Raw genomic sequence first — 20,766 nt, 5'->3', positions numbered from 1 at the left:
TCTAAAAGAAAAATAAGTGCAGTTTCAAAAATATCATGCCTCAGTTTATTATTTACACATGCACATTACAACTTACAGGCCACAGTGGATCTACAAATATACAAGACATTTAGTAACATACATGATATTGTTAAATTCACACTTCTTTACTTGTAATTTTATCATAATAACATATAAATAATGTCAACTCCAAACTTTCTTTTAGTGTAAAAAAGGTAAAATTACATGAAAATGTCTACATTCACAAATGATTCTTTCACAAAAAATGCGAATAACCTGAACCAATATGAAAAACCTGAAATGTCTGTAAATGAGAAGCTGAGATACAATATTTTTTCAAATTGCACTTATTTTTCTTAAATTATTAAGGTTGTTCGTGGTGGATCATGTTGTTCACATTTTTCTATAGGAAAGTTTGTAGATGTAAATGTAACTTCTTTCATTCTAAAACATAGAGAAGAGCTTGGAGTTATTATTATTTATAGGTCATTATATTATTTTACTGGTCCGACCCACTTGAGATCATATTGGGCTGAATGTGGCTCCTGAAATAAAATCAGTTTGACACCCCTGATCGATTACTACATGCAGCACCTTTTAATAATACTTAGTATTATTAAAGAGGGACCTACAGTCCTCACCCTCTTCTGGGAGATCCCAGCTTTCTGCACGGCCCACAGCGTGTCCATGAACCAGCTCCGGGACCGAGGATGATCTGGCGGAGGTTTACGGATGTTGAGAACAGCGGTGCTGTTGGCTCTGGCCGCTAGACGCAGCATCTCCACCAGACTGCAGACGGTCTGGTTTCCAATCCGGCTCCGGTCCCTGGAGGTCAGAGAGCCGACTGTCCAGTAGGGGTCAGTCTGGAGCCACAGGAGACACAAGGACGGAAAGTCAGTCTGTTTATGGAGCTAAGTTAAAGGATTACTGAGAATTACTTACTTATACTTACTGGACTACATCTATTATTTTGTGCATGACATCTCATGATGTAATAATATATTTATACTTATATGGAATGCAGTTCTTTGACTAAGCTTTAACAGGAAACTGCAATAGTAAAAGTGAAACTGCATCATCATTAGGCCAAAGAATAATAAGACAGAGTTTAAGGTATAAATGAAGAAAAAACTGAAAAAAAAAAAAAGATAAACAGTGCTGTTTAAAAAGGATGGAAGAGTGAAAGCAAAGTATGAAATGACAAAACATTAAATAATCAAAATACTAAATAGAAAAGAGCGATAAAACAGATACAAAGACAGTCGACGGAGAGCAAAAAGAGATAAAAATATTCAAAAATAAAAGTAATTCAAGAAAAGGGAACTTAAAAACAAGTTTGTAGTAAATGGATACATTTCATGACTGACATAATAAATAACTTCCATTACCTCCAGGAACCACTGGCCTGCATTTAGAGAGCGTAACTCTGTCCAGTTGAAGAACGATGCGTCTTCATACTTTCTAGAAGGAAAGACCTTCATAATGTCTGTGGTTCTTCTCAGGGTTCGGTCTCGCATGAGGAAGGGGACGCCGTCCACACTGAAGGGAAAAACACCAAGAACGATTCTGGGATTCAATACTGATGGATTAATAGTAACTACAACGTCCTTTGTGTCGATAATAGAAGTCTGTGGACTCTACTGAAGAAAAGGACATGGGGTATTCACTCATTTGGTGTTTTAATGATGGAGGCAGAGAACACTGTCTACAATCTCATCACTTTGGAAGACACCACTCCCATCAGGACAGAAAAATGTCATCACTGGATAAAGGATGACACAACATGAGTAAAATGCCCCCCCCATAGCCGACCAGCCCCCCTGCTTCTCCTCAGTGTTGGGGTTGTACACCACGCATACACTCAACCACCTCTGGCAAATATAATATGGGCTGACTCAGGTCTTTTTTCCATATTTCTGTGGTTCCCAATATGCATCCATCTTTATAATGAGGGGTTTAAACACCACAAACTTACAATAAAAACCCTGACACAATCTCTACCACCTGAGGAAATGTTCATCTTTAGTTCTTCTTCACATTGATCTACAAACATGACCCTGATCAAATGTGTCGACTGTCGTTTCAGACCATATTTATCACTATCTTCCCCATACATCACTGTCCATTAGAGCAGCATTCTGCCACATTTAACCACAAGAACTCTGTCCTGGAACCGTTGGAGAAATTCCATGAGTTTTACTGCAGAACCAAGGTCTATACTTGGACTAGAACATCTAGACTATATTTCACCCCCAAGAAGTTCCTGCTTGGGTTTAGTTTACATGATAATTTGGACATTTGATGATGATCAGTCAGAACTAAAAGCATTTAAATGTCAGAAAACGCATTTAACCAATATGATCCAATCTTAACACATAGCTATGATGGTAAATTTTTCGTGAGCAGCTGCAGAAAGACGCTGATAAAACAGATTGCTTAGTACAAGAAATTGAAGAATCTGGTTCTGACTGCACTTTATATTGTACTGATGTTATATGCACCAAATTATTATCAGCTCATACATGCACATTCCAACACAAGGACAAGATTTCATTGTACATTTTGTATAATGACAATAAATTATCTTGTCTTATCTTATCTTATCTTATCTTATCTTATCTTATCTTATCTTATCTATTTAGTGACAGATTGTTTGCCAAATATTTGACTATAGACGACTATACCTGCAGCTGAAGGTTTGCAGATATACTGTGTGCACAGTATACAGATACCTGAGTAGATCTTGGGTTAAAGTAGAATTTCTCCAACAACCTATCCATGCATCTATGTACTGACATCACATACAGAGTCATCTCTGACCTTATAACTCCTTATTTTCCACCATGAAATCCTGAATTCCTCAAATGCTGCTCTACTAGTATCCAAATCTCAGACTGAAAAATAAAGTGACAAATAATGTAATCTTCCAGAGAAAATCATCAAAGCTTGGTCTGTTTCCTCATTTAACTCTCATCTTAACATTGACTTTTACAGTCTGGTCCCTGGGCTTTACATTGTGACTCTTTACTTACAGTTGCGGAAGAAATTATTCGACCACCCCTTGTTTTCTTCAATTTCTTGTTCATTTTAATGCCTGGTACAACTAAAGGTAGATTTGTTTTGACAAATATAATGATAACAACAAAAATAGCTCATAAGAGTTGAATTTCAGAGCTGATATCTATCCATTTTCCATGTTTTTCTTGATAATAACAGAAATCACTTAAGTTCTTATATCAATATCTATGGCATTGTACTGCCAAAAACAGTGCTTTTAGGCATTCCATGTTTTCTTTTCTGTCTGTTTTAGTCACATGATACACACAGGAGTTAGTACTTGATTGCATAACCATTATTTTTTATGACTTTTGATGGTTTAATAATTTTTACGCAACTGTATATGGGTTTTGTGTTCTATGGAATTGTAGAATTAGAAGAGAATACAGAGCATAAACAAAGGCCAGGCTCTACCTACACATTTAAAGCAAGTTGTTTTACAGTTTTGAGCAAATATAATGTGTAAATACTGACTCTGCAGCAGATTAATTCCAATAATTTTCCTACATATCAACACCACTGGGGAAAAACAGACAACCGACGTCCTCAAACAACCTTTTAGTTATTAGGACTAGACGTTCTGAATCCATTAGATGGAAAAGCAGCTTTTGTGACTGAAGTTCCTGCCATTTGTGTTTCAACAATGAACCATCCTTCAAAGTCACTGAGGTCATTTCCTCTTGTCGTCTTGATCCACAACAGGAATCAACTGGGCATGCTCAGCATTTTAATACATCTAACAGAATAAGAAGGGAACTGCTCACTTGTACCAAACAGATCATCAGTATATGTTAAGTTTTACACTCATTTATCCTGGTTTTTCCTTCCTGCCTTCCTTCCTTCCTTCCTTCCTTCCTTCCTTCCTTCCCTCTGTAGTAGATACAGGTTAAACAAACAAAATATATCAAGTGACAATAATATGATGATAGTCTTTCCAAGAAGATACATCCCATAAAACTCATCACTTCTACTCCACCAACCCAACCATAAATCCACAGTGCGATCTATATCTGGAAGTGAATTCATTAAAAATAAAATAGTGCCAGAAAAGGATGTAATGATGTGTTTAATGACCTGATGGTGACGTCTGCCTCCAGCGAGGCGGCCCCCTGCTGCAGGGCTCTGTTAAAGGACACCATGGTGTTTTCTGGAGCCAGCTAGAGCCGGAAAACAGAGACCAGGACTAAAGTCAGTCACTGTCGAGAATGCGCATATCATCAATAACCACAGATAGTAACAGTAGAATTACACTGAGGTAAAAGACTGCATGATTTACTGCAAATAAATACATTTTTTCCTCATTTATACCCTCATATCCTTTATGTTTACATATTTTTACAATGTGTAATGCATAATAAATAAGCAAATAACTTAACTGAGCAAATTATGTTACATTTCTTTGAATTATGGCACATTGCAAAAGTCTTATTCCACCTTCATCTTTGTTGTTTTTCAGGACTGAAAGGAGCCTACATATTCATTTTTCAATCTCTTTTCTACAGAAGCAACAAGAAAATACAGGAAATATGTGCAGAGACTTAAAAGACACCAAACTAAAAGTGTAGTTTTATGACTGTTTCTGTTTTCAGTATGTGTGGGTTCAGACAGTACAGCTCCGAACATCACTGTAGATTAGTTTACATCATGTGGATCAGCGTTTGCTTGTCCAGCTGTGAACCAACAATAAAACCCAACAATGGAGGGGATCACATGGCGTGGTCACATGGCGCAGCACTGACTCACCATAGGAGCTCCCCGTCGACCAATGACGTCAGGCCGAGGTTTGAGGCTGTGGCGGTCCATGATGCAGGGGCAGGTGAACATTAGCGGCAGTAGGTAGAGAGCGAGGACGATGATGATGTAGACCACCAAAACCATCATCTGGAAACCTGAGGTGAGCAGTTTTATCATCATCATCATGACCAAGCAGTTCCTCGTACCCATAATCAGTCTGAAATACTAAACTTTTAGAATTTTCCTTCGAAAATAAGTATCTCCGTGACTTAATGGAAGTGAGGACTTACTGGATCTCTCTCTACGGACCACGTATCCTGCCACCAACCAGCTGATGGCGGTGACGGTCGCCAGGGCTCCGATGTGCAGGAACGGAGCCGTGGCCTGGTTAAAAAAACACAGAAATAAAACGAAACTGTGGTTATTTATTCAACAATTCAACAGTATCTGAGGAAAATATTACAACAAAGGATAATCACAGCTTTATGTAAAATGAGGATCATTTATGTTTAGTTTTAAAAGTTGACAGATGAGTGAGTCAACCCATTATGTTGCCCAAGATGACGAACAGAGGACTGATCCAATTCCATACAGTAAAAGGTGAAGATTTTGTTATGTGTGCAGTATGGATCTGTGACTGGCTCCAACTCCGGCTGTCAATCACATGTGACAGCAATGGAGTGTGTAACAGTATTAGAACTGCTTTTCTACAGTGGAAAATGACAAAAATGTTAATACAACCAAGTGAAACGGTGATGAAAACATGCTGATGATTGCACTGCCCTTAGAGGGTTTTTATCTTATTATTATTATTATTATTATTATTATTATTATTATTATTATTTTTTTTTTTATTATTATTATCATTATTATCATTATTATTATTATATCTTTATTTAGGCAGGACAGTGCACATTAATGAACACATTTATACATTCCATTTCAGTATAAACATGTAAATATGCCGGAGTTAGTGTGAGTGCTAATTTTCATCCGCTGTCCCCACTTATCTTGGGTTTCAAAGATGAAAAAAAGGCATTTTGTCAAACCTGAACATGTGACCTATTAACACACACTCCCAGGACTGTATATTATAGGAGCAATTTACTCAGGGTGCACCTGTCGCACTGGTCTATGACATATGAGTGGAATGGATTAACTTCCACTGATTTTATTGTTGTTTGCTTCACTATTTTAACCTGGTCCTAGTCTGTTTTTTGACTAAGGGAAAACTAAATCATTTTCTTCTTTTTGCCTCATGAGCATCTTAAAACTCTTTTAAAGACACACTTATCTGCACTGGCTTTTTATGCAAACCAGGGGCAGCTGTGACTCAGGAGAAGCGGGTCGTCCAATAACCAGAGAGTTGGTGGTTTGAATTTAGCTCCGTCCTGGTCATGTGCCGTTGTGTCCTTGTACAAAACCCTTTACCCACCCTACCTCCAGTGTCACTGCATGATTGTTTGTCTCCTGTCTGCCTCTTATCTGTTATCTGTTTCAGGGTATTTTATTCTTGTTCTTACTATTATACTATATCATGTGTTTTGCTTCTGTCTTTGTACAGCACTTTGGGCAGCTTGCATTGTTTTAAATGTACTATATAAATAAACCTGACCTTGCCCTTGACTTACATGGCTCCCCTCGGATAAACCCAGACAATTTTAGAATTGTAAGAGTTTTACATATTTATGCAGTTTTATTACCCTGCCCCCCGAAGGGGAGGCAAGGGGTGTTGTTTTTGGTTCAGTTTGTTTGTTGGTTGGGTTGTTAACACTCTATCAGTAAAACTGTTGGTTGAATTCATACCAGATTTGATTTATAGATTGCCAGTGAGTCAGAGCAGATCTGATTACATTTTGGGGAAAAGTAGATCAAAGTTCAAATTTTTTATGAATTTTTCCAATCCCCCCCCCAACCCCATTACTTATAATGGGCAAAAATTCAAATGTCTATAGCAGCAAAACTATTAATTGAATTCATACCAAATTGGGTTTACAGATTGCCAGTGACCCACACTAGATGTGGTTACATTTTGGAAAAAGTAGGTCAAAGTAAAATTTTTTTATGATTTTTTTAATCGTTTTTTTCTTCCATTTATATACAATGGGCGAAATTTCATGTCTGTAAAAACATCAATTTTGTTTCAATTTACTTCAAGCTTGGCACATATATAGAGGTAATTGATATGCTGACATCTCCACATGTATAGACATGATGACATCAGCTGGATCCATGCCAAAATAAGCTACAATATGCGCAAGGGGTGAGGTTTGTTGTGCCTGGCACCACTTGTTTTTTCCTTTGTTTAACACTTTAGCAGCAAACTCAATTTTTGTTCAGTTCATACCAAATTGGGTTTATAGATTGCCAGTGACCCAGAATAGATGTCATTACATTTTGGGAAAGGTAGGTCAAACTTTACATTTTTATGAATTTTTAAAATTTTCCCATTTACTTATAATGGGCAAAATGTGTTGGAGGGGCGGGGTTAGTAGTACCTGGCAGCGTTGGTTATTAATGTTTAACAGTTCCTAGGCTCTTTTTCCAAACCTATCAGTGCTCAAATAGTCAACGATTTCATTACACATGACATGGGGTCACATCAACCATAACACCACATCTCTTATTGAGTCCAAATGAATTTTTGACTGTGACGAACCTGCAGCGACACCAGGACGATGTCCCACTCATCTGCCCAAATATCGTCTACAGACACCACACCGGAGATAGTGGTGAGCAACGTGGCCAAAACTCCAATCTACAAAGAAGAAGCACACAATATTACACCCAAAATTACATGCAACAAAGTGAAATGCATGTCGGCAGGTTATGTTGAATCCACAGCACCTTGTGAACCCAGTAGAGATTCAGCTGCTGCCCCAGAGATATGTGGAAAAGTGCCAAAATCTGAAAAAAGAGTCACAGTAAGATCAGACAGAACTGGGCATAAGGTAATAATGTATATGTTTGGAGGGTCCTCTAACTGTGTTACCATTAAGAAGGTGACGTAGCTGAATCCCACGGTGGTGGATGCCAGGATGGGGATCGTCTCATCCCTCCATTCACCGGTTCGATTGTACACTGACCTGAAATAATAAAACACACAGATGACATATTTTACACTGGTATAGATTACAATAAGACTTATAGATTTATACGACCTAAGATACAGTGCAGTGTAAAAGTCTTATTCCACCTTTACCTATGTTGTTTTTTCAAGGTTGAAAATCATCACACATATTTATTTCTCATTCTCTTTTCTTCAGATACAACAAGAAAATATAGAAAATATGTGCACAACCTTAAAAGACACAAAAAACAGAACTAAATGGGTTGTAAAGGTTAAAGTCACTATTTAGTGTGACCTCTGACCCCATGACAAGAAGCAGTACGAACAATTAAAAACATCTGACGTGTGATGAATGAAACATGACTGTTTTGTACATTTTTGCTCATTATTTTGTTCATCTCATTGATTATTTGGGTAACTTTTACTCATTATGTTGATTATTTGTTCATTTTGTTGATTATTTCACTCATTTTTGTTCAATTTGTTGAAGTCTTTGTTTGATTTGTTAATTTTTTTATTTTTTTATTTTCTTGATTATTTTGACAATTTTGGTCATTGTTACTCATTCTGTTGATTATTTTATTCATTCTATAATTAATTTGTTAATTTTGTTGATTATTTTGTTAACTTTCTTGATTTTTTTTTGTGTTAATTTTCTTGATTATTTTCTTAATTTTGTTGATTTGTTATTGTTCATTTTTGCTTCCTGTTGATTAATTTTAACAATTTGTGGCTCATTTTGCTTGTTTTTGTTCAATTTGTTACTAGTATTAAACATCAGAAAATGCAATTAATGCAATATGGTTTGGAGAAGCAGTTTTTTCCCTGAAACTTGTGTTTTTCCTGTTGAACATACTTCACATATAACCAGATAGGATCTTAATACAGAAGGCGGAGAAATGCATCTGTGTGGTCATTAGAACTTTACTAAACCGACAAACCTAATCTTGGATTTTTACAGAGAATTGTAGATCAGACATTACGAGTCCACAAATGATGTGACGACTCACCAGTTGAACTCATTGAAGTCATTTTGTGCCACCAACCAGAAATAGGCCCAGAAGAGAAGGAGGAAGAATGAACTGCACAGGATGACGAACCATGTACACTCCCACTGTGGAAAAAACACAACATCAGATTCATCCAAATATTGGACATTAAGGCCATGTTCCAGAGATACTGAGATTTATGGGTAATGGGAAACAACAGATGGACACACCTTCAAAATAAACAAATAAATGAAATTAAAAAAAAAAAAAACATATCATTTCAGGTGAAAAACAAAAACTGGTGCCCTGAAAGAAACTTGAATAGAATCAGACAGAAATGATACAGTTAAATGTCAAAAACTTTATTTCTTTGATAAGGTATATAATGGATTTTATATTAAAGTAAAACTGATAATATGTTGAAATTCTCAGTTTTGGAAACATGATTTAGGAATTTAAGCATAAATGTGAACTATTATTATATGACACATAATGCATAGAGGGAAAGAAAGACAGCTGGAAATGTATAGGATGAATAGATAATACTGAATTCATATAAAATTAAAGAATGACTAAAATTGCACAGAAATGAGTCAGTTTGTTTTATTTATTTTATAAAATTGTAATGATGTAGTTGCTATGTGTCATCACAAAGTTGCTTGTTGATCCCAGAAAAAATAGCAACGCTGTAACTAATGGGATCAACATGAATAATTATAAGGATACTAATAATAACAAGAAGAAAAAGAAGAAAATAAAAAGGAGAAAATTAAGAAAATTTTGAAAATTAAGAGGAAAACAAAGAAATTGAACAAAAAGAAAACAAAGAACAAAATGAAAAATAATAATAAGAAAGCAAAGAAGAAAAGGAGGATGATACAACGGCGTATTAGGGCCACATAAGAAAATAAAAACACTTGTCACTACGAGAATAAAGTCATTATATTTTAAGAATGAAGTCATTATATAATGAGAATAAAGTCAAAGTTTAAAAAAACTCATTATTTAACGAGAATAAAGTCAATATATTTCGAGAATAAAGTCATAATATAATGAGAATAAAGTCGTAATTTAAAAAAAACCTCATTATTTAATGAGAATAAAGTTGTACTTTTATGAGATTAAAGTCGTAATATTTTGAAAATTCGACAGAGTTTCTGGTTTTACAGGGAACACAACAAGCGAAGCAAAAACATTCACTTCTGTTGGACTCCAAAACTCGGAGTAGAATTCTCACAGTTTCTTGAGAATTTAGTCTATATAATGTTTATTATTATGAACAGAGGCAGAAAAGCCAGGTGTAGATTACTGCACAAAGAGAGAATTTGATTTTCCTTGGTCAGGATATGTACAGTCAGTCCAGCTAGGATTTACAAGGCTGACAATTAATACTGAACAAACAAGAACTCAAACTATGAATTATGAAAGAGCTGCAGCATCTGAAACTGACCACAATGAACATTTGAAAGATAAACAGTCCCACAGTGCTTCAGTTTCAGCTTCAGAGTTTGTCATGTCTTTTACGGATTGGGATTGTCTCTGTCAACTCACCATATATTTTATATTAGTAATTTTTTTTTTTTTTTTAATCAATCACTAGAAATTTCAGGTGACCCCATTTGAATTCCAGGCGACCCCACGTGGGGTCCTGACCCCAAGGTTGAAAAACACTACCTTAGCCTAATGATAATGTGTTGATGGGGGTAGGCTCAGTATTTGGCCTTTGTGTGTAAACCCAAAATGAAAGTATAACTTCACAAAATGGTCCAAGTTCTCCATTATTCAATGAGTGGGTATGGCTTTATTCTCAAAATATTACGACTTTATTCTTGTTAAATAATGAGTTTTTTTAAAACTACGACTTTATTCTCATTATATAATGACTTTATTCTTGTTAAATAATGAGCTTTTTTTAAACCACGACTTTATTCTCATTATATAATGACTTTATTCTTGTTAAGTAATGAGTTTTTTTTAAAACTACGACTTTATTCTCATTATATAATGACTTTATTTTTGAAATATAATGACCTTATTCTCGTAGTGACAAGAATTTTTATTTTCTTATGTCTCCCTAATATGCCGTCGTAGGGATGAAAATGAAGAGGAAAACAAAAAAGAAGAAAATGAAAAATATTGAGAAGAAAACAATGATGATGAAAAAAATGAATAATGTGAATAAAATGAAAAATAATAAGGAAAGGAAGCTGAAAGCAAAGAAATTTAAGAATACTGAGTAGAAATTAATGAATAAAATGAAGAAGATAAAAAATAAGAAGAAAACTGGGAGTAAAATGACAAAGAAGTTTACTTCTAGAACATTAAACCCTATAAATTACAACAGTGACAAGACAGAGAATAAAAACCAGATAAACAACAAACCAACCATCAGCTCAGTTCAAACTAAATGCTCCATAATGAGAGTAAAACTGTACACAAACAGAAGTAAAGAGTGGGTTTAGTGTTAAGTATTAGGGTAAAGGTGCAGAGGAGAGCACTCAAGGACTCTTCCCTTCAGTAGTTAACAGGATTAGACGTTAATGCCATGTGAAGGAACCTGCAGAGTATGATCGGCCACTCAACACATCCTCCTGATCAGCTTTACAAAGCACCTGGACTCACCATTTCCAGCAGATTATGTAAGACACACGTAAGTAAATGTAAGTGTCGAAAGAGAAAGAGAAAACACGAAGAAACTCAGGCTCAACAAGAGAACCTTCACTTTAAACTAAGAGATGAGCAGAAGTGAACGTACCTGTAAAAACATGTCTGTCAGACGTGCCAATGTGAACGTACACAAGCTGATTTTAATGGGTTTAGGTTAATTTGGGCTTGGGTGAATAGCAGCCGTTATGAGGCACTTAGCCAAAGTCACGTTGTGGATTTATCTCCAACACCAATCAGTGAAAATAGTCCCACACCGACACCTGGATGTGTAATTCCACAGATCCTCCAGCAGGAATGTGTCATTAGAGCTCCTCAACATCTTAAAAATCACTATTTAAGTTTTATTTTTACTGCTTTTTATTCATCTTTACTGTGCTCTTGGAGCTTAAGGCTGTCATTACTTTATAGTGTTTTAGCATTCGCAATGTTAGCATTAGTATTAGTGTTTTATTCACAGTTTTTAAATCATCATATGTTGATGTTTCATTTTTATTTTTTTGTCTTTACTTCATTGTTTTACATCTGTTTCATGTTATTGTTTCATGTATTTGTTGTTCTTCTGGTTGATACATGACCTTAGTGTCATATGATTCCATTTTAGGATTGCACAGATATTAATAAATAAGAAAAATGTCTAAACTTCCGTACGCAGTAAAGACTAAATTTAAGTGGATTATGGTATTGTACACTGATAATGATGATGTTTGATTAAATCTATAGATGATATAGATTGTTAGCGTTCTTCCACACTTAAGTTTATGTTTTAGTTGACTTCAACTCTGAAAGACCTACATAGTGTGGCTTGTACCTTGTTTATTTGTTTTTTTTTTTTTTTTTAAGAAAATGACCTAAATCTCCTTATGATGACTTTATTCTAAGGTTTATAGATCATAATGATGAATTTGTAAGTATTTCATTCGCTTTAACAATATTTTTATGACCAACTAAAAAAAACAAAAAAAACAAAAAAAAAACACAGTTGAACCCTCTTAAATATGCCAATATGTTCTTTCTTTTTTCTCCTTTTTTATCTGTATATTGTTTATTTTCAGGGAAGTATTCACATAAGCCTTTTTTGGCTTCTAACCTCTCCTGCACAATGATGTTACTTGTTTGAATATTGTTTTTTTTTTATTTTATTTTGCTGTTTTATGATGTGCAAATAAATCTGTATGCATTATAAGGTTTCCACATGTATGCTCATGCTGTTATTAGCCCCCTGTCTAATGTGAATTGATGCATCAAATGCTACACACTGAGGTTTAGGGTTAGGAGTTAGGGTTATGTGAACCGGAGACCTTGGCGTAAATTGACACACATTCAAAACTATCGAAAATGCATACATATAGCACGTCAAATGCCATAAGAACTGGCGTGACATACAACGTCATTTCAAGAGATCAGTGTCATTTTGGCCACCACTGTATATCACAATACAGGAATAATCTAAATTTTGTGAGTTAGGCACTTTCATGATTTTCAGAATTTAAAACCTCAGTTAATCAAATTAATGTGATATATTACCAAACCTTACTTCAGACTGTGATGAATCACTTTAAATCTGGTCCAATATGTCAATTTTCATGCACAACATGTCTGATTTATACAAATGCTGCAAAGTATAAAAGCTTTTTTTATCATTAGAAATCAAATTAATCAAACAAATTAATCAACAGTCTAGGAAATAAATGAAAAATGTCAGCGTCACATATGCTTTTCTTACCATCACCATCAATATGTGGCAGCAAAACTCATTTACGTTTTAATGATGGAATCACAAAAAAACAAAACCTTTATAGTGATTTGTGAAAACAATGGAAAATGGGCAGTGATAGTGAACAGAATAGTGGTTAAATATTCATGTCAAAGCTGGATGGTGATGGTAAGAATAGTATGCATGCCTGGATTTTAATTTAACTGAATTACACCTTCATCCATTTCATTTACATCCTATTTTTTTTTTATTATTTTTATTTATTTATTTATTTATTTTTACCCTTTTTCCACCCTCTGGCAGGACGCTCTGCTTTCCAGCTCATCGTATCTGACCTGGCTCCATCTCCTTCATTAAACCAACTTCTGACAGAGCTCATAAATCCTCATCTTTGTGCTGACGTCACCCCAAACAAACCTCTGTTTCCTACTTTTCTACAGGACAGAATGACCTAAACAAAGAGACGATGGAGTCACATGAATCTAAAGAACCTCTGACTAATAATAACAGAAAAACAGAAAAAGAGTAGATGAGTTATTTGACATTTATTGGTAGGATTATTAAAATTTAAGGGATATCGGAGGGAGATATCTGTATTCATTTTATTCATTATTTACTTTATCAAAATTATTTAATGTATTCGTGGTTAATGTTACATGAAAGGCTACTCATTATAATATTGAAATGTTTGTGCTGCAGATTTTGATGCATATATTTCCATCTTTACTGCAAATATACATCACTTTTTATTGTTTTCAGTCTCAGATGCATTAGCTCTAATAAAACATAGGTAAGCCCAACCTATAAGTATATATGTGACTTATTTTATTAAGGACATTTCTATGGATTAATACCAATAACTGTTAGACTCATTAAATCTGACAGTGAAACATGAATGAAAAACAAAGAGTCTCTGATGGTGAAACTGATGATCAAAATACCGGCTTCTTTTCATCTCTGTGTGGAAACAGACGGCGTTTCAGCCAATAAAAGCCTCCCTAAGTCGTGTCTGACAGCGAGATGCTTCATTAATGTCGGCGAGGCAGCTGTAGCGCCGTTTTTCTCCCCGTGAATCGTCTTTTTTTACAGGGGTCTTTGTGCCCACTGGGTTTCCAACACAGCTGGAGTCTGGTTCTGCCTTACACAACCACACATTGAACTATTCTGGGATGGGCTTTAGTCTGGGGAGTGTTTTCCCAGAAACGACAGCCTCTTTGAGAAGACCCTCCAGTATCTGGGATTAAAAACAGCAAATCCTGAAACTTTCTTAGACCGATGAAGAAACTGTCAAATATTTCAAAGAAGGGGGATTTTATGACTTATTTATAGACATAAGTTAAGTCATGAAGTTCACGTCTCACCTTGAACATCATCGATTATAATAAACTCATGCAAAAAAAGATTTAAACTCAGAAGAATAAGAAATTAATGATGTTATTTATTTTAAAAAACTGAATAAAAGCATCTATGGAACAATAAGCTCTAGTTAAATGCACTTTTTTCTGAACCTTCTTTATCTATACTTCAGATTTGATTCTATATCAGGGGTGTCAAACTCATTTTAGTTCAGCCCAATATGATCTCAAAGGCCGAACCAGTAAAATAAAAACATAATAACCTTTGAATAATATCAACTAAAAATTTTTCTCTTTTATTTTCTTGTAAAAAAAAAAAAAAGCAAAATTACATTATAAAAACTGAATTTTAACAACATTATAAATCAGCTGATGATTTACACAAAGCAAACAGATCCCAGTGGATCAGAAATACACAAAACATTTGATAATAGGCATATGGAAGTGAAAAATATATTATTTAATATACAATCTTTTGTGTAATTTTTGCACTTGTGCACTTTGCGCAAATGTTGCATTTTTGTAAATTCATCTCGTGAGCTGGTTTTGGTTTGCAGACCTTATGTTTGACATCCCTGTTCTATATATTTATACTTTACACTTATATTCCAACAATTTGTCTATTTTAAATTGGTATTTATTCCTTTTTCTCTTACTGTGAATTCTTTTTAATTTTTACACCATCACATATTTTATCAGCCTGAGCATTTTAACTTGTATTGTACTGTATTGTATTCTATTCTATTCTATTCTTAAATATAGCTCTTGTAGCTTTCTCCTATTTCACTTTCTTGTCTTGGAATAACCTTTAGAATACACTTTAATAAATGTACAACTGAAACAGATCCATGTAAAGTTTTTTCTAAGTTGTGTTTTATCTCATGTACCTGTCATCTTCTCTATTCTAACATCATACTGTCGTATTGTGCTGTCTTGGTCAGCAGATTTTATTGTCACAGGACTTCCTGGTTAAATATAGTCAAAATAAATAAACAAAGTGAAAATCACAGTCATTGTCTTGCTGCGCTCTGGTTTTCTGGTCTCAGTTACAGTACATGTTGCCGTTGACAAAGCTTGACCTATTTCTGTGCCTCCCCAACCACAAAAAGGAAAATCATTCATTTTTCCTGCAGTGCATCAGATTTTTAGTGCAGCCTCAGCAGGAACGTTCAGATTCACTATGTTTCTGTTTGTATGTTAAAACAGATTGGACACAGAATTCACTCTGAAAGGACTCATAAATAAATCTGGAAATACAGTCACGGAAGAAATTATTAGACCACCCTTGTTTTCTTCAATTTCTTGTTCATTTTAATGCCTGGTACAACTAAAGGTACTTTTATTTGGACAAATGTAATGATAACAACAAAAATGGCTTACAAGAGTTGAATTCCAGAGCTGATATCTAGACATTTTCCATGTTTTCTTGATAATAACCAAAATCACTTCAGTTCTCACATTAATATCTATGGCATTGTACTGCCAAAAACAGTGCTTTTAGACATTCCATGTTTTGTTTTCTGTTTTAGTCACATGATACACAGGACTTAGTACTTGATTGCTTATTGTTTCTGATGACTTTTGATGATCTAATAATTTTTCCCGCAACTGTAGATTACGACTAATTTGGATAGAACCAACCGACAAACCAGCTTCTGGACTGGAGTTGGTGTAACCAGAGAATTTACAGCATCTCCACTGGAGGAACTGACCATTCTATATAAAGATATTTCCTCATTTGGTGTTTGGAAGGTGATCATGCATGTGCTGTCTAACACCTTGGTTCTAAATTTTTTTTGTTCAAAAGTTTTCAATGACCTCAAGATCTGATGACTGCAAAGTCCATGATTCCCAGGAACTTTTAGTACCAGGAATTTATTTACCTGGGTAAAATAAATCCTGGTAATCTGTGTGGTTTGTGTTTCTACCTCAAAGTTCTGGGAAATTATTTCAAATCAGTCTCTTTTCTTAATTTTCTTTAATGATGAAAATGCGAATTACGTTTCAGCTCTGATTCACATAGCTATAGATGCAGTTTAACCTCATATTATTGACTGTTTCTTGCAGCTGAAGACTAACGTGGATTTTACTGTTACTTCTCTGGAAATGATGCCCAAAGGCCTCAAATATGCATAAAACAACATCTATGAGAGGGTCTGGACCCACTAAAACCATAAAGTGGAACTTGTTAGAGACATTATCTTAGTTTCATTGACACCAGAAGAGTTGAGGAGCTCAAATGACCAGATTTCAGAGAAATTTCAGAAAAATAATGTTATTAGCCTTTTAATCTTTAATTATAAATCTTTGTGCTAGACTTTGCACACATGAGTAATGTGGATTACAAATAAACAAAGGTCTGAAATGCTTTTTTATGTTTAATGTTTCATAAACCAGAAAATCTTATTCATTTTAGAGAAATACTCAAATATAGTTTTCAGTTTAAGCTGAAATTTCACAAACATGTAACTGTAGATCTTCTTTTGCACAGGTTAAAACATCTTGTGTTTTTAACTCCTGAAATGTCTGAAAATGTATCTTGTAAGAATATTTAAAAACAAATGACTTATGGAAGTTATGTGACTTGTTCAGTTGTTTTTACAGTAAAATCCACACGACACCTGATATCTCAATGACTAATGAAGATGTGAGGCTGAGGTGAGGTTTGTTCAGAGTTTACAAGGACTAATAATATTATAATCTGAGAGTATGAAGCATTGGAGATGATCTGAAGCCTCTGGTGATTTTAAAATGGACTTATTCAGATGTAAAATGTACTGAATTGGTTTCTGGTTCTGCTCCAGGTAACAAAATAATGACAAAGAGCATGATGGTGCCACTTTGTAGACAGTTTGGTGGGAAAAAAATGAATGGTTTTCTTGTTTTGCTCCAGAAATGAGATGAAGACAGACTTATTTACATGTGGATCGGTATATGAATATCATAATATAGAACTGCATCACCATAAATGTACATATTTAAGAAGGAATAAACACATTAAACATTTCTCATTTTATACTTTTACTAAAATGACTTGAGTTGCACATACAGACCATAACAACAAAACATCTTCATTGTTTGACGTTTTGTTAAATTATTATTATGATGGGATCTCCTCTTACCCTCGAGCTGTCGTCTTGGCAACGCTGGTAGCGTTTCCAGCGGCAACCATAGATCCCAGTGACGAAGGACACGAAGATCTGCTTCTCATAGACCTGTAAGGGTTGGTGTTTCACCATGCTCCTTCAGCCTCAACGCTCCACCAGTCCGTGAACATCCCACAGCGAACTGGAAACCAACCCTGAGGACGCACAATTACATTTTTCATCAACACGCCGCGTCACGTCATATTTTCACTAAACACCGCATATATGTTGACAACCCAGAGGCTTGTTTGGAGTCACAACAGCTGTGAGGAGAAGTCAACACAATATTTAATAGTGACTCATGTCTGGGAGAGACGCTCTAATAATATGGTAAAGTCGAGCTTTACCTGCCTAAGGATTAAACGCCTGGGGAAAAGAAGGCAAACATGCATCAGAGGGTATGAACAACACAGAAAAGACAGAGACGAGGAACCAGAGGAGGAAAAAGGGCCCAGTGTTTACAAGTACAAGGACAAATACTTATAGAAATAGATAAAAAAAAAAAAAATCAGAGGAAATGTCAAAATGAGAGAAACAGTGGATGAAATAGTAGGAATGTGCAGAAAGGGAAGATAAACTGCAAAAAGAGAAGATATGAAGACACTAAAATAGACAATAAACTAACAGACACTGAACATTACTTTAACCCATAAAGACTCAGTGCTACTTTTGTATTAGTTCCCAAATGAATTTTTCTCTATATTTAACCTCTCTTAAGTGATTTTTCACCATTGATTGCAAAATTATCTTCCTTATTTTGCATATGTTCAGTGTAAATCATGCACTTTCCTATATTTAATTCACTGATCGTGTAGATGTTCATTAAAGTTCTGAGTAAAGTGGAGGGTTATCATATTAAAAACAGAGAAAACTCAAGAAAAAGTGACTTTTTCAGCAAAGATATCATTGACTAAACATATACCCAGTGTTTCCATCCACTGTCATTGATCCAACTCCATGAGTTTTACTGGTGAATCAATGTTGTAGAAGATGATAGTGTTTCCACGGTAACTACCGAACCTCTGAACATCCAGATGGGTCATATCTGATGACCATGAAAAGATGACAAACTGTATTTTACACCAGTTATGTACATGTATTAACAGGATTAGTGGATCAGTAGTTATGAAACATTTTACATCAGTAGATGGTTTTGGTCACCGGTGGCTGTTTGGGTCTTTATGGATTACATTTTTTCTTCAATTAATGCACATGTAGCCTATCAGAATCAAAATTATTCACCAAATATGTTAACACATACAAGGATTGCTGACATAGAAAAACAGATTTTAAAAAATGCAGTAATATGCACAAAAAGCAACATAAGTAAAACTATATAGACCTCTTTATACATTACAACAGAGGTATCTACATTCACACTTATAGACATTGAAAATATTCTCAACTTTTAAATATATTAACAATTTGTACAGTAGATGTTTACTTTGTAGATTTGACCTTTAATCTAATAGATTTGTGGGAAAAAAAGACCTAAATCATATGAACTGTTCTTTTTTTGTGCTTTACTTTTTATTATTAGCATTACTATCAGTATTGACTCAGTATTTATTGGTTTTTTGTTAACTTGCTAGTCCAGTCATCATAATTTATTATTTTCTGTTTCTCCCTCAAACTGAAAATAAATAGACAAAATAGACATAGACATATTGGTTCACCTTCTTATGCAAGTAAAAATGAAAAGATTCAGATCCTGATGTAAATGTTTAAAATAATGTTCAAATTAAGGCATAATAACTTTGAAAGAAACGTCTATCTAATGTTTCTTTGCAAAGTGAACAGAATTTCACATCATATTAATATAAAACAATGATTATTAGACCAGTTCCACTTCAAATAAAATAAATAAACAACAGTAATGGCTTAAAGTTTTAGCAGTGACACAAACTGAATCTGGCAAGTGGCAAATAAATCACTTAATTGCCAATAAATGTCTTTGAAACTCATAACATGTTTACTCTTGTTCTTCAATTTACCTCAGAAACACTCAGAAACAGATCTTATTAATGTCACTGCCAAAACATTTGAACAATATCATACATAATCAAAATGAACATCAACTTTACTGCAAAGTCCAGCCTCCTTTCACAGTCTGTTACATATTCTACAGTATTTTAATTTTTACCTACACTAGTGGCCAAAATGATTTGAACATAGATTTTTTTTTGCCTCCCAAACATGATTTAATTTCATAATGTTCCTGAAACATGCAGATATTTGTTTAGAGCATAACAAATATTAAATGAAGTGAATCATGCTGTTCCAATACACTTTTATCTTTGACATTTCCTTAATGAGCAGGTTCGTCCTCGTACATTCAACACAGTCACAGCTGTGTCTTAAAACTCACCATCAGCTTCAGATCAGTTTAACCACCATCACACCTGACGATGATCACACAAAGAATTTGGATTCTCCTGAATGAACATGATTGTGTGACATTGACAGCTTGTTTTTTTTGCAGGAACATGACCTTGATCTCCTTATGATGGCTCTGTTCTATGGTTTATAGTGCAAAAATGATGACTTTGCAGATATTTCATTCATTTCATGAGCATTTTAAATGGGCAATTTAAAAAAAAACAACACACACACAGATGTTAAAAATATGCCAAGTGTTCTAATAAATTTGCCCACCACTGTATTTGATGTATATTTTGCAAATGTAAATGAATATAATCAACAATTTCCTTTAAATGCATTAAAACTAACAACTGTTCACTGTTCTTTACCACTTGTGGTATTGTAATTTTTTTCTTACCATTGTTGGTATGTAATTATAATAACATTAGTTGACGGTTAACTGTTACCCATGGAAATACCACCAGGAGGGTACTTTGTTTCTATTTTTCTCACACATTTTGGTTCTATAATGTAAATACTGTGGAATGTGTTCATTCTAATTTGGTATAGGCCTATTTTGTTCATTGTTCTGGCCTGAAGTCTAAGGACAGGAGTGAGTATTTAAAACGTTATTATGTTAAGTTATTTGATAATGAGAATGGGGGTGGGATTA

At 34.5% G+C, this 20,766-nt stretch overlaps 1 protein-coding gene across 2 annotated transcripts in view; it reads right to left on the bottom strand.

Annotated features, from left to right (window-relative positions):
- Positions 1-20,766, bottom strand: part of gdpd5a (glycerophosphodiester phosphodiesterase domain containing 5a) — a 45,562-nt gene that overhangs the window by 11,728 nt on the left and 13,068 nt on the right. The window contains exons 2-11 of one of the 2 annotated variants that reach the window (XM_030154860.1): positions 17,709-17,887; positions 8,872-8,975; positions 7,784-7,877; positions 7,639-7,698; positions 7,451-7,549; positions 5,082-5,175; positions 4,801-4,946; positions 4,132-4,214; positions 1,389-1,539; positions 633-863 (exon numbers count right to left, since the gene is read on the bottom strand). In XM_030154860.1, the coding sequence (XP_030010720.1) occupies positions 633-863; positions 1,389-1,539; positions 4,132-4,214; positions 4,801-4,946; positions 5,082-5,175; positions 7,451-7,549; positions 7,639-7,698; positions 7,784-7,877; positions 8,872-8,975; positions 17,709-17,825 (1,179 nt within the window). In that variant the 5' untranslated portion in view covers positions 17,826-17,887. The remainder of the gene's footprint in view (positions 1-632; positions 864-1,388; positions 1,540-4,131; positions 4,215-4,800; positions 4,947-5,081; positions 5,176-7,450; positions 7,550-7,638; positions 7,699-7,783; positions 7,878-8,871; positions 8,976-17,708; positions 17,888-20,766) is intronic. The other variant, XM_030154861.1, reaches the window with a different exon arrangement.

Source organism: Sphaeramia orbicularis, chromosome 14, assembly GCF_902148855.1.
Source record: "Sphaeramia orbicularis chromosome 14, fSphaOr1.1, whole genome shotgun sequence".
Classification (NCBI taxonomy): domain Eukaryota; kingdom Metazoa; phylum Chordata; class Actinopteri; order Kurtiformes; family Apogonidae; genus Sphaeramia; species Sphaeramia orbicularis.
The sequence above is the reverse complement of the archived record's forward strand: the minus strand, read 5'-3'. Positions and strand labels throughout refer to the sequence as shown.